Source organism: Sturnus vulgaris, chromosome 3 (genome assembly GCF_052056855.1).
Source record: "Sturnus vulgaris isolate bStuVul1 chromosome 3, bStuVul1.hap1, whole genome shotgun sequence".
NCBI lineage: Eukaryota > Metazoa > Chordata > Aves > Passeriformes > Sturnidae > Sturnus > Sturnus vulgaris.
Window position 1 is genome coordinate 6,081,505 of NC_142245.1, and position 14,482 is coordinate 6,095,986.

The following is a 14,482-nucleotide window of genomic DNA, read 5'->3' on the forward strand; positions in this document are numbered from 1 at the left end:
AATTGAGAGAAAACCAAGGATTGATCTAACTGATCACTGTTCTACAAGTAATGCAAAACATAAAAGTAAGAAAACCTGTTTTTCTGAAAGTTTTCAATTACTGTCAAAGCCGATGCCTGGAGGTTACTCACAAACTCCTCAGCAAAGCAGGGCTCACTTAAAGGTTAAATCGGTGGTTCAGGACCTCATCTCCTCCTGAAGGAGGAAAGGTTGGAATCACAGCACCTGGTGGTGGTTTCACACAGAAAACAGGACAATTCTGAGCTCCCTTGTTCCTGCTCAGAGCACCGACCTTATTAGCTGAGTGCAGAACATTCAGTTCTTGTACAGGCAGAACTCACCTTTTAAATGTGAATCTTGGGAAAAATGGCATTTCTCCAATACAATACAATTTAGCCCAAAACATTCTGGTCTGCTTTAGCCCAAACTAAATTATGTCCAGCCGTATTATTTTGATGCATAACAAGAGACAGAGCTATTAATCTTGGAGAACATGTTGAACATACAGACCTGCTCTTTTCACCAAGGTCAAATATCCCCTTTCATGGCTTCAATAAACACTTCAAAGTAACACGTGGTATTACTTCTGAGAATCATGGGTTTATCATCTTTTTTTTTCAACCAAACAGCATTCACAAAACCACAAGAAAATTCACAGAAGGAGAAAACAGCAGTCTTTGGAAGCAGAAGATCTTCTCACCTGAAGGTCTCCCAGTCTCAGTGATTCATGGTATTTTCCAAAATCCAAGTTTTCTTTTTTTAAACATTGTTTCAAACCTCTTTAGAAATCACAACCTGTTGGACCTGCTGTTTAGAAGCTGGTATCAAGCAAGTAAATCCCAACAAACTCAGAAAAACTGGATAAGTACATTCACCCCATCCATCCAAATGGATGAGAGCTGTGAAGCTTAAAATATAATAATTCTATTTATTTTATTGAATATTAATTAATTTATCAGTCATATCAGCAATGACCACACAAGGCATCATCTACTTCCAAGTACTTACAGTGATGGGATATTATGTCAGCAGGGACTGCACAGTGAACCAGTGGCAAAGGAGGCAGCCACCCATGCCGTGGTGCAAACAACAGAATATTCCAGCAGCATCCTGGATATCCTGCCCTTCCCTAAGCTCCATGTGGTGACAGCAACAGCTCTTGGCTGCTAAGAGCTGATAGGAACTGTTGCTTGGCTTCTGGACCCAAATGTTTCATCCTTTGTAGAAACTACGGTTTTCCACCACAATTCTGGTGGTGTTGCAGATCAGAAACAAAACCCATCTTTCCAAAGCAGGAGTTGGACATTCAGCAAGTCCCTCAAGACACAATTACTTTGAACATACGGTTCTAGTTTCCTTTAAAGGGAACAATAGGCAGAAGCAGCATCCAAGTACAAATATGAGACATTCATTCTTTCTATCCCAGCTGTACCTTCTAAATGTGACACTGCCAAAAGCAGACCCTTAATGGGACAGGTCTCAAAGGGTGCAGAAGCTGTACAAGACATTTGGTTTGGGGAGGGAGGTGCTGTCAGGTTTTCTAATGATGATTCAAACATAAGCACAGAAGTACACAACTCTACATGGATTACGCTTCCTTTTCCAAGGAGTATCACATTTCATGTCCATACAACAAACTTTTAATGTAATGATCCCGCAGATGTCTCTAAAATACCGACTCTTCTCTGAGCAGCCCAGTGTTCCTTTTCAGCAGCCTTTTGGAGCTGATAATACCTTTGGAACCAAAATAAACTTTGATGCCCATGCACTGTACTTGATGAAATGCTGCTGCTTTAACACATCCTAGAGAGGGAGAGAAGGATGCTACGAGGATACACAGCAGCCAAAAGCTCTTCCTGGGAAAAGTGGATGGCTTTCTTCAAACAAGGATTTCAATTGTGTGGTTTGGTTACAGAGTGTCAAAACTGTGGCTTCAGCAGATGCTTCCACAGCACTCCCACACCATGAGTCACCTGGGACTGTTCTGGTTTCACAGCATCCAGGAAACGCTTCATTCATGCTGAATTGGGTGAACAGGGAGGGCAGCAGATAGCTGTGCACAGAGGAGTGGCATCACCAGGCAACATCCTTCATGAGGATATTCTAGGCTCAGATTTCTCTCATCAAGTAGTAGCTACATTAATTTGCTATTTTACTGATGTCAATTTCTGTATTCTGGACAGATTTTTTAAAGACTACCTTGAACACTGTAACTGCATTTTTATTTTGGGGGTGCAGGAAAAAAAAATCAGCATTTTTGTAGGACAGAAACATCAATTAAATCCACTTCTTGGGCAGAATTTGAGAGAAAGAAACAATGAACTGGACAGATGAGGAGCAAGACCTGTCGTTCTGTAGCCATCTTGCACCAGATGCTTGGGATTTTTTTGCCTGGAGTGCAAACAGCTGAACTTGATTTTGATTTACGCGTTCTGGATGATATTAAAACCAGATTAGTTGGAGCTACATGTCAGATTTATGGCACTCTCGTGCTAGGGTTTGCTGAGCGTGAGGAGAGCTACACCTGCCTTCTGTACGAGGTCAGAATTGATGAGCTGGGGTCCCAGCTCTGGAAACGTCAAGGTACTGGAGCCACGATTTTGCAGCACTGTTGCACTGAGATATTTCCAGTGCTGAATTGAAGTGCTTTGCTTTTGGTGCAGTGCTATAGAAAAACTTAACCTTCCCTCCCTTATTATTGCAACATTTTCAAGCTTTGCTACAGAATAATGATAACCAACAGTATCGAGAGATTCAGCTCTCGCAGAGACAAATCTGAGCTGCTCTAAAACGGCAGGTACAAGCCGAGCTGGAAGAGGCGAGGAGGGGGTATTTCTGCCAGCACTACATTCTCCTCCCTTCCCTTTAAACCCCACCCCACCCCACCACCAGAGAAGTCAGCCCCCTTACCTGATAATATCATCGTTGTGCCCGAGGAAGAATTTCTGGCTGTGCTCCCTGGTGTTGTAAACCACGCCGACTCCAGCCACGAAGTACACCACCTCTTTCCCTGCCGTGTAGTACAGGTTGTTGCGGCACTGGTGGCCCCGGTAGCCGTACACCCACTCCAGCCGGAGCTGGCAGCGCGGAGCCGTCCGATCCGCCATGATAACCAGCCCCCTGCCCACCGGCACACACAGCCGAGCGCCGGCCCGCCTTCCCCCGGCGCGCTCTCCCCTTGCCAACGGCGGCGATCCCCGCCCGCCTGCCGGAGCCTCAGGTGTCCCTTCCGCGCGGGGCTGGGGCTGGGGCTGGGGCTGAGGCTGGGGATGGGGATGGGCAGCGCATCCGCGGATCCGGGATGCCGCCGCCGCCGCCGCCGCCGCCGCCGCCGCGCTACCGCCGCGCCGCCACCATCATCTGCTGTCGCCGCTGCCCAGGACGAGCCGCCGCCGCTCCGTGACCCGGGCAACTTCTCGTGGCCACAAACACACACCTACATAAGCAGCAGACGCGGCTTTTTTCCTTCCCGAAGGCAAAGTAACTTCTGTGCGTCACCAGCACCACCTGCCAAAGTCTCCCCGCTGCGTCTCCCGTGTTGCACCTTCTTGGCTTCCTGCACAAAGCTTCCTGGGCGCTTCTCTTTTTAACATAGCTACCCTCGGGGCTAGAGCTGGAAGAGCAGAAAACACAAAACCCGTGCGCTAGAACCGCAGAACGCACGTGTGTTTAAAATGCAAAGGGATTGCCTGGACGGGGGAGCTCTGCCTGGACGGGGGAGCTCTGCCTGGACGGGGGAGCTCTCGTTCCATGAGGGGAGCTCTCATTCCATGAGGGGAGCTCTCATTCCATGAGGGGAACTCTGCCTGGATGAGGGGAGCCCTGCTTGGATGGGGGAACTCTTCTTGGATGGGAGAACTGTTATTGGATGGGTGCTGTGGTCTGGGGGCTTCTGAGGCTTTTCAGCAGGGCTCCAAGTCCTCATACAAATCCTCTCTTTCAATATAATCTCACATACAAAATCCAGCATAAGTACGGGAATGTTAGCCCGCCTTTCCTCACCCCCAGCAACCAAAAACTTTCTCCTTTTGGACTCTACAGCAACTATGTAATTAAGGCAATCTTATTTTCCCGTTTTCAGTCACAAAACACTCCAAGTCGCCATAAGACAGAGGGGACTGTGGCGCGCTTTCCCCCCCCCCCCCCCCCCTTTGGAATGATATTATAAGGAATGCATTTCCTCTCTTGCCTTCTTTCCTAAAAGAGAATTCATATCACCATTATCTGTCGAGCTTGGCTGCTGCGTGTTGTTGGTGATAAGACATTCACTGCTTTTATAGCATCACTGTACAGGAGCCCAAACCCAGCCCTCCAGAAACTCACTCCAGAAGGCCACAACCGCAGGGAGGAGGATGCAGAGGAGCAGAACCAAACACCCATTCACAGTGCACAGCGCCAGACGGACGGGAAGAGGGAATCCCGAGGCTGACGACCCCTGTACCTTTTCCCCATACAACACGCCTCACACCGACCGAGCTGAAGAGCGGCGTGCCGGCCCCGCTCGCACACGGGATCACAGCGCCAGCAGCACTCCAGGACACGGCAGCGGGACACCTGCCCTCGGAGAATGCGAGCCCCGGAGCCTCGGGAGCCGCCTCCGGCAGGAGGGCCGGCCCCGGGACGCGGGGGGACGGCCGGAGCCCTCACGACGCCAGCCCTGAGGCGGGGCCGCCTTCCCGCCTCACGGGGCGCGCGAGCGGCGGCGCGCGGGCAGCGGCGCGCGGCCCTTCCCGCCCTGAGGGGGCGCGCGGGCAGCGGCGCGCGGCCCTTCCCGCCCTGAGGGGGCGCGCGGGCAGCGGCGCGCGGCCCTTCCTGCCCTGAGGGGGCGCGCGGCCCTCCCCGCCCTTCCCTCCTGAGGGAGCCCGGCCCTGAGGGGACCGCGGAGCCCTCAGAGACTGCCCTGCCCTGCCCCGCCCCGCAAGGCACACGCAGATTTAAGCAAATAAAAAAAAAAATACCTTTCTGCTTTCCCCAGTTAAGCAAAAAAAAACCCCATCCCATCTTTCTGCTTTCCCCGATGTGCAATGGTCTTCAAAAGTCTCGCAAAATACAATCGAATTCGCACTCACGTTTTTTAACTCCTTCCCCAGCAGCCGCTCGCCATAAGCACTTTGTTTTATGACAGAATCGTGGAATATGTTGAGTTGGGAGGGATCCAGTCCATGTGTCCCTGCACAGAGCTCCCAACAATCCCACCCTGGCAGCGTTGTCCAAGCGCTCCTGGAGCTCTGGCAGCCGTGCCCGTCCCCTGGGCAGTGCCCGACACTTCTGAGGGAAAAACCTTTCCCAAAATCCAACCTGAGCCCGGCTCCAGCCGTTCCCTCGGTCCCGTCCTGCCCACGGGAATGAAGAGATCGATACCGGCCCCTCCACTGCCCCTCACGAATTCTTGATCCTTTCCCACTCTGGTATTATTCCATGGAATAATTTCTTTTTACGATTTTTTTTGTTGTTAATTATCTAGTTTACGAAATAAAATTAATCAATATGACAGATAGGCTCTTCACCTATGCAACCAGGACAAATAAAAACTAGTTTCAAGCCTCTGCTGCCGTGGCTGTCACATCTCTGTGAGCGACAGCAGTCAAGCTGAATTATCTATTTAACTCTTTAGGAAAATTTATATCCTGCGTTTGGGGGAAAAAAAAAAATTATATTTTTAATCATTATTTTAGCAATTAAGTACACTAGTCATGAACAAACACCCCTTAAAAACCTCAAAGAAAAACCCTACACATGTGGAGCAATACAAGATCAGTTTCATTAATTTTTTCTATAATCTGTACTCTCAAGAATTTGTTAAATTTTTGATGGTGATTAAATTAATTCAATTAATTTAAGCATGAGGTTTTGTGTATTTTTTTTTTCAAATTAAACAAAAAAACCCAAAACATTATTACTTTCCTATTAGGAGCTGTCATGTCGCTGAGAATGTTCCTCAATGCTGCAGCCTGCTGTTCACTGTCAGCACAACGTAAATATCCTGGATGCTCCCATGGGCTGATTTTTGGGTGTTAATTCCAGGTTCTGGAGCCCTCAGCACCACAAAGAGAATGGAAGGAACAACACAAACCAAGACAAAGTGTGAACCTAAGATAAAAAAGGACATTTCTGTTAAAAAAAGAGTAGTCTGGATATACTTCCAATTTCACATAACTGTAAAAACGAATGTTTTTAAATGTACTGAGGAACTTAATTAAAAGAGACATAAAAATTGCCAATAGCAGCAGCATTTTTCCTCCTCGTTGTGGCAAGGAGCCCATTGGCCAGGAACACATATCCAGTGACTTTACTATTTTTGGCGATTTTTTTTCATATGAAATGTAAAACCAACCAATGTAGCATCTTGGATGAGTAGTACCTGAGTGACAATCACCACTCTGCCAAAAGGACCATTTTCTGCTGCTGTAGGATTTTTTAGGGGCTTTGGGGTAGGTTTTTTGGGGTTTGTTGGGGGCTCTTTTTTTTTTTTTTTTTTTTTTTTTGTTTGTTTGTTTGTTTGTTTGTTTGTTTGCTTGTTTGTTTTTGGTTTTTTTGTTTAGTTTGCTCCTTTAAAGCAGGCCTTGTATAGAAGATGCCAGAATGCACTACATCTCAAATGAACTCCAATCCTCTGTGATACACCCTGCCCACTCTGTACATATCCAAGAGCTGTGATTAACAATGAACACTGAGGTTTTCCCTCCCAGAAACATCTGTGTTATGTCCTAGATCTCTGCTCCACAAAATAGCCTTTATAACTCGTATTTTTATGGATGAATGTACAGCAGATGCACAGAGATGGCATATTAATTGGTATTTCAAAATTGGTACCTCTTATTTGAGCTGCAAATGCTTTTTAAAATTATATAAAATCCCTAAGGACTCAGGGGAAGGATTAGAAGCAGGAGCTGTGATCTAGTTCTGTTTATTTGTTGCCTGGCATTACATTAATCCAATCCTGACTGATGCCTCTCGGTGATTTTACAATTTAACTACAAAACCATAACAAGGGAATTGGTTCTAAGCTATTATTCCTCGTGGGCAGAAATACTGATTTGCATTAATGAAACGCTTGGATCTGGCCAGAAACAGCATTAGGAAAAAAGGAAAAAAGAAAAAATGGAGCCTTTTCCATCCTCACGCCTGTTTTGGAGTGACCTGGCAGACCAGGCTCTCTCCAGAACCAGCCTGGAGGGAAAGTCCTGCCCAGCCGTGACAGATTGGTTCTGCTGCTGTCCCAGAGCTGTGCAGGACAGCCAGGAACAGCAGATGGATCAAACCTACCCGTCATAACCTCCACACTCAGACACACTGGGGTCGCCCAGACCCCCCTGTCACGGGATACTGCCTGCCTCCATCCTGCCTGGGGGGCTGCCTTTCTGCCATCTCTTCATGGAACCTCAGTGCCCAATTTAAAATCACTGCAGAAAGCTTGATCTTCCCACAGAACCTCCTTTTTTCCTGCCACAGCAAGGATGCTGGAGTTCCTCACCTTCCTGTATCCCGGCTGCCATTCTTGACTCAACTTCCCTCCTACGATAACTCCGCTGAGCCGTGTCTAAATCTTGCCACGAGTTTACGTAACTCCTTAGAAATCTGACTTGGTGAGCGAAGAGAACTTTGATCCGAGCTCTCCGTTCTCTCGAGCGCACCAATAACCTGCGGTGGCAGCGGCTGCCGCAGCTCAGCATCTCCCTGGAAGCAGTGACCTCTCATGGACGCTGCTGGCACTCTGTGAGCAAGGGACAGCTCTGTCTCATCTGGCGCTGGAGGAGAAGAGCAGCACTAGCAACAACAGACTTGTAACAAAATTCGTGTAAGGCCCAGATAACTTTTGCTGTTACAACGTAATGAGCCTCCCCAGCGTCTCCTCTTTCTCAGAGAAAGAGTATTGTGCGACATTCCTTTAGAATATAAAGTAAATGATGAAAAATGTGTATTCACACTGCACTGTAGCTGTGTGTTCACTGCCACCAGGCTGATCACCTGGAGGGTGGTGCTGAGCAGGGGAGGATCCGGCAGGCACAAAATGCTTTCCTTTCATTCCGTAAGGTGCTCGATTGTCCCTGGCCGTGTGTCCCGGGGCTGCCCCGGGGGCGAGGCCCCGGCAGCTCGGGCTGCGGGCGGGCTGTGCTGCATTATGACACACTGCGGATGTGCCCACGTGGGGCTCGGGCGGCTCCGGGCGGCAGCCGAGCCACCGCTGCACCTCCTTCCAGAGCACGGCACCCGCTCCAGGCTCTCCGGACACACCAGACCCACCTGCCGAAGCACTGCCACCCCTGCACCTCCTTCCTACTCCTGCTCCAGACACACCACAGCCACCTGCTGAACGGGTGGCTTCCACTGGGCAGTCCACGGACAGGGCTGAGGTGTTCCGTGTCCACTTCTTCCGGTAATTTCATTCTTAGCACTAATCAGGGATTTAGCACAGCCTGATTTTCTGATTGCGTTTTTTAAATGAAAAGGAAGTAATGTTTGTTCCAGCTCATTGGGATTTAAGTTTCTGTATTTCTTCAGCCACCTGTGATTAGCAAAGGTAGCCAAAAGAAAAAAACAGAAAACCCCCCAAAAACCAAAACAGTCACCAAAAGTATCAAAACTCTCTTACCTGCAAGTTATTTATTGCAAAGTTAGATTCTGAAAGACTGTACCCATTTGAAGTATGAGAACTCAACCATAAGAAAGGAGACCATGGTGAAGGGAAGAAACATCTAAACCAATATTTCACCAGGACAGAGATTAATAATTCCTTTCTTTTCCTTTACCATTACCATTAATCTTTCCCATACAAAGTACAGCCCTACCACAGAGCATATTCCCCATGCAGAACAGATGGATTAACAGATTACTGGCATTAATCTAAAAGAAAACCCTCCCACCAACACATACTAAGTTCTGATGGCTAAGGAGTTCTGTGTTTTTCCCCCACATTGTACTGAATTTGCCTGCATATGGGAAGGACCCTCTGATACCTTCCCTCAGCTTAGAATGCGATGTGAGGGTCCCTCCAAGATGGAAAAAAGGAGACTGACCTGACTACAGGACAATTCCTCTTCTTACCAATGACAAGCAACACAGCTGGGAAGCAGTTTGCCTTAATTAATTTTCTATGAAAATTTCAAGGTTCGGGTTCTGTGTGACTTTTGCAATGTATCTCCAGAGGAGCTATCACAGCTTAGGTACAAAACAGCTGCAGTAATGTAGAAATGTTAGAAATCCTCACCCCTCAGTGCGGCTCCAGGAGGAACATTCCACGTGTCAGCGGTGCAGCCACGGCCACTGGTGCAATTCAGAATGTGTCACGGCCACCTCTGAGCAGGTGACACCGATGGCAGTGCCAGCCTGCCCCATTTCCATCACCCACCTTTGCAGTTTGCTCTTCCCCTGGTATTTGGCAGCACAGTCCCTCCCTTCACATGAGACTCCCGCACTCCTGTCCCTCCTGGCCTGGCACACGGGTGTGTGCACTGACCTGACTTCTCTGACTTGGCTCTGTCCGGGGAGGCTCCTCCTGGCCTCTCTCTGCAGGGAACTGCTCCCTGGGGCTCCAAGGCTTACTGGCATTCACTCCTGCTTCTCAGCAACTTCCAATCAGTCCCTAAGCAGAAAGGATTTTTATTCAAGTCATTCTTGGGAACAACCTCCAGTAAGGAGTGAGACAAACAAGAAAACAACTCTAAAGGCAATGTTCAACCAAATCACTACAGAACCACACACCACAGGCTGTCGAGATCCATCTGCCTGACTGCTCATTGCAACAGCTCAGCTGAAGTGACACATATGTAAGGCATCAACATCTCTGTGTGCATTAATCGACCCAGAAAATTGATTCATAGTCTCTGATAAGGCTAACTTCAGCTTTTTCTAGTGTATTAAATTTTACATTTACAATACAAGCAGTGTTACCTACATTTTACTAATGATTAGACTGAACAATATAACATTACAGAGTAAAAAACTTGTGTACATGAATACTCCATTGTTTAATAAACAAAAGCTTTGGAAAACAAGAAAAAGCCAGAGAACACTGTACACTCCATGAAAATAATTTAAGACACTGTATTGGTCACATGTTCAGGAAACTGTCACTTGGAAACACGTGAGTTTGCAGTTTACCTGCTTTCTACCAAAATTAATATTTGAGCTGATTTTAACAATCTCAGTACATTAAATTCCTTACATTTCATTTGCTTTAAAACATATTGAAGCTCCTTAGAGCTATTCCTACTAGATGGTTCCCTAGGTGGCATCCAAAGTGAGGAAAGGATGTAAGCACTTCAGCAAGAGGTGGGTAGAAAGTTGGAGACCAGTGCTTACTCAAAATTATGTCCTTTTGCTGCCACATGGAACATGGAGCTTTACCTCCATTGGGTCAATGTTCGGGGAACTCCACTGCCCCAGACTCTGATGAGCTTACTCCCATCCACTCTGCTGGTTTCACTTCCCACAAAAAGTATCTATATCGGAATATTTTTCAAAATATTCATTTAATTCCTTTTCTCTTTATTTTTGGCACTTAATTTGGGAGGCAGGGTAAAAGGGAGGGCAGGTGGGAAGTGAAGGGAAAGAAAAGTGGAAAGAGAGAAAACAACTATTCCAGAATGAACTTTTGCACAAAAGAATGGAATTACATTTGAAGACATCAGTTTCAGTGCACAGGAGAGATGACATTTTAAAATAACTTTATTTTTTAACCTCTTTCAAAATTATGATTTAACATTGTCAGAAATGAAATAAGAAACTTACCCAGCATATTTAGTTTTAAAAGCATTTAATGACATCGCATATATTTAACAGATAGGGTAAAAGTCTAGAGGTACAGTTCGATACAACTGAAAGCCAGTTCCAGTACTACTCTTGACTACAGGCCCAGTCATTGAAAGTTCATTCCTATTAAATGTAATTTTTGATTGTGCAGTAAGATGAAAATTTTTCATTACAATAGTTACAGTGACAGAAATGCACACTATGTATCAAAGAGCAAGGTAATGTAGCAAAATTATAACACACAGTGCTGCAGCTGACAAGCAAGTAACCATTTGAGTAACATTACTTTTCCAGTAAATGCTTCAGTTCCACTTTTACACTTATTGATGATTTTAAAGGGTTTATTATACACCTAGTCTTATTATACTTTGTACTAGAATTATCTGAAACATACAATATAATGTATTTCGGCAAAAAAAAAAAAAAAAAAAAAAAAAAAGAGAGAAATTTGAAATTACAGCTTATTTTAAAACTGTACCAGCCTGCTAATCCGTCTTGAACACCAACATTCTTATCTGTCGTACTCGATGCGGGGACGCTTGGGGTGGTGTTAAACCAACGTTGGGCTGTGAGTCAACGCATACCTGCACTCTGTTACAGCAAAGAGAACACACTACTGTCTTAATTCCTGTTAGAATGGCAAGGGAAGCCTCTGCTAGTCAGGACTCAGCATAACAACCTTAACTGGAAGTGAATGCCTTGGAGAATTTGTACATTGGTTTCTCATGTGCACAGTAGATTCGAAAGCACCGCTGCCTTGCATACCAATAGCACTAGGAGTGGGTTATTTTCCAAGACAGCCTCACAAAATTGAGGAACAGTTTAAATATTAAGATCTAATCTACATTAACTTCATTTAAAAAAAAAAAACCAAACAAACAAAAAAACAAAACCAAAAACAAACAAAAACAAACCCCCAAAACCTGGTCCTCCCTCTCCTACAGAAGCTGCCCAATGCACCTCATACGTTTGTAACTTTAGATTCTTTTTTTTTTTTGTTGGCTTTTTTTATTTTAAAACGCTCTATAAATAAAAAAATGTCAATCACATTGAGGAACATGAGGCACAGAGAGTAACGTATTGGTTCTGAGCTCGCATGCTGGAATTCCACTGGAACGGTCAGAGAAGTGCAGAGTGTGGAGATGGAATTCACTTCTTTTTACCAAAAAGGCTGAATCTTTTCTCTTTGTCTTTCTCTTTGTCTTTCTCCCGCTTGCCAGGGCTGGACTCGCTGGTTATTGTGACGCTGGCAGGCAGGGTCTGGGCACGGCTGGAGGCTGGAGTGCTCTGGGTGGTCGGGGACACTTCGATTTTGTCTGAAGAGATCGCTGATGTGATGGCCTGAATCCACGTGTTCATCTCCTCCTTCAAGAAGCCCCAAAGGCACAAAACTGTTACAACCAGCACACCCCTCTGACTCCTCCCGCGACAGTGCCGAGAGGGAACGGACATGGGTGGAAATGCAAGGAAAAGCAGCCCCAACTCATCCCCTGTGGCTGTGCACCTCCAGAGACCCCTGCTAGAGGCTGAGCAGCGCTGGGCTATGCATCACCCACACACAGAGTGCACACCAGCTCCTAGCAGCTGCTTCTCCCCGTGGCACATCAGCACAGACACCACAGTAACAAACCGTAAGAAAACCACACTTACATCGTCTTTGGCTTGGAAGAGGTATTCGTTGCCATCGGTCAATCTGGAAAGGAAACACCATCACAAATTTAACTCAGTGGTGGTCACACAGCTTCAACTCCTGCTTGTCTGGCTCCAGCACACGAGTAGCCCGAGGCACACAGGACTGCATGGGACAGTGCCCACATGCCAAATGCCCCCAGTCAACTCCTGTTGCAGCCATACATGTGGTAGCTCTGGGCTCTGGACATGCTCAGGGTGGTGCTCCTGTTCCTGTGTGGCTGCTGGCTCAGTATTTGCTCTTTCAGGTACATCTTTTCTCCTTTGCAAAACACATTATCAAAGTTTACTCAATACTTTCAAAAGAAAAAAGTCACAGGCAGCACCCGGAGTTTCCATGGCTCCTGTGAAAATCCCGCAGAATTCTGCTCTTGTAGCTATGGTGGTGCTGGCTCGAGGTCCTACTCTGAGTATTCATGATGAGCAGCTGCCTCTCCTCACAGTGAATTCTCCCTTCTGTTTGATCCCAGTGCTGATTTTACTCAGGTGGTTTAACTGGGATACATTTAACAATGGATGTGATGATACAAAGAAATGAAAACAACTGAATATCACCAGAAGAAGTGGGAGGCAGGGGCAGCAGAAGCTCTGCAGCAGGCTTCCCCATCTTTCCCAACAAAAAGCAAGCATTTTAACAACTCTTTATGAAATGAAATTAGGGATTAAACAGTAAAATGAAAGTGCTTGAGTAAAGGAAATATCTACATGCAAGTAACCGAGGGGCCTGGTGCAGGTGATGGAGCACTGGGGAAAAAAGGGCAGTTGGTTTTTCTGCCTAACTTGGCATTTGGAACAGCATATACTTCCATTAGCAATTCAGAGAGGTTTAAAATAGTCTAGAGGATGAATCACATAGCTGCAGGCCTGTCTTCAAGAAAGGTACATTTCCCTAAATATTTGCTATATATTTCCACATGTATTTTCTACAAAGCAAATTTTCCCCAGACAGGGATTCTATGATCTTTAGAGGATTCCTGTACCAATATAAAATTATACCACCACCACCCCTGCTCCACCAAAAAAACAACCCAAAACACCTGTCTTGGAATACATAACCGAATCAGTTCATAAAGTAAGTCTTCTTTGACAGGATTACCTTGCAGCTGTGCAATGATAAATATTTTTAACTGTTGGCACTAGAAGATTGTTCAGTAAACCAGAGTTTCCCAAGGAAAAGCCTTTTTTTTAACCTTTGAGCAACAGGTCTTTCGCATATTTGAGTGAAATGGTCTGTAACTATATGTTCCAGACCTGAAAATGTGAGATGTCTTCAGTAGTCTCCTAAATTCACACTGAAAAAATTAAACAAGAGCTTTGACTTGGAAAAGAGCAGAACCACGATCACTACTCTCCACTGTGAAATGCAGGCCCCTAACTCTAGGCACACAGACCTGGTCTTGTCCCAGCTGAAAGTGCTCTCATTATTGTAACACTGCTCTCTGCTTGCTGACTCTGATGAACAGACCACAAGTCAGTGTTGGGAAGGGCTTGCTCAGAAAAGCAGGAGCTGCAGTTAACGTTCCTGGTCAGTTCCTGGGCTGGGTTCCCCAGTGAACACACCCACCATGGCTTTCCCCAAGGGCAGAACCCTGGCCCAGGTTTACCTGAGCTTGAACACATGCTTCTTCTTTTTGTAATCGACTGCTACTTCACACACTGCGTCCTTCAAGCTGACGGGGATCTCGTTGTGGTAAGGGATGCCAGAAGCAGCAGCTTTCGAGTCCTTGTAGAAGCCCATCTCTTGGTTGTTGATGACACAGTACACATTATGCCATGACCTTTGAGACATGGGAAACAACAAGAGCAGTTATAAATCCAATGCTCTCACCTGCACAGCTAGAGAAACCAAATGTAATTATTTCTGTAAGTTAATGGAGATTGATTCAGTGTGAGAATGTGAATACAGCTTATGCTGTCCCATGAACTGCAGACAGGGAATTCTTTCATGGAAGCACAGCTTCAAGACAAAAGCCGAAGGGAACCGAGATTCCCAGAGCTCCCTGTGACAGCACATCAGCCTGTCCTCACAGTGGGAGGACTG

The 14,482-nt window shown here is 46.2% G+C and overlaps 2 protein-coding genes across 8 annotated transcripts in view; both read right to left on the minus strand.

Moving 5' to 3' along the window:
• The window catches only part of EML6 (EMAP like 6), an 85,452-nt gene extending 82,324 nt beyond the window's left edge, over window positions 1-3,128 (minus strand). For 4 of the 5 annotated variants that reach the window (XM_088160792.1, XM_014895137.2, XM_088160791.1 and 1 more), the window contains exon 1: window positions 2,911-3,127. In XM_088160792.1, the coding sequence (XP_088016918.1) occupies window positions 2,911-3,107 (197 nt within the window). In that variant the 5' untranslated portion in view covers window positions 3,108-3,127. Of the gene's footprint in view, window positions 1-2,910 lie in introns of all 5 variants that reach the window. The other variant, XM_088160790.1, reaches the window with a different exon arrangement.
• Window positions 3,129-10,650: 7,522 nt separating this feature from the next.
• SPTBN1 (spectrin beta, non-erythrocytic 1) overlaps window positions 10,651-14,482 on the minus strand; it is a 114,496-nt gene continuing 110,664 nt past the window's right edge. For all 3 annotated transcript variants that reach the window (XM_088160797.1, XM_088160796.1, XM_014895138.2), the window contains exons 34-36: window positions 14,046-14,219; window positions 12,403-12,445; window positions 10,651-12,117 (exon numbers count right to left, since the gene is read on the minus strand). In XM_088160797.1, the coding sequence (XP_088016923.1) occupies window positions 11,902-12,117; window positions 12,403-12,445; window positions 14,046-14,219 (433 nt within the window). In that variant the 3' untranslated portion in view covers window positions 10,651-11,901. The remainder of the gene's footprint in view (window positions 12,118-12,402; window positions 12,446-14,045; window positions 14,220-14,482) is intronic.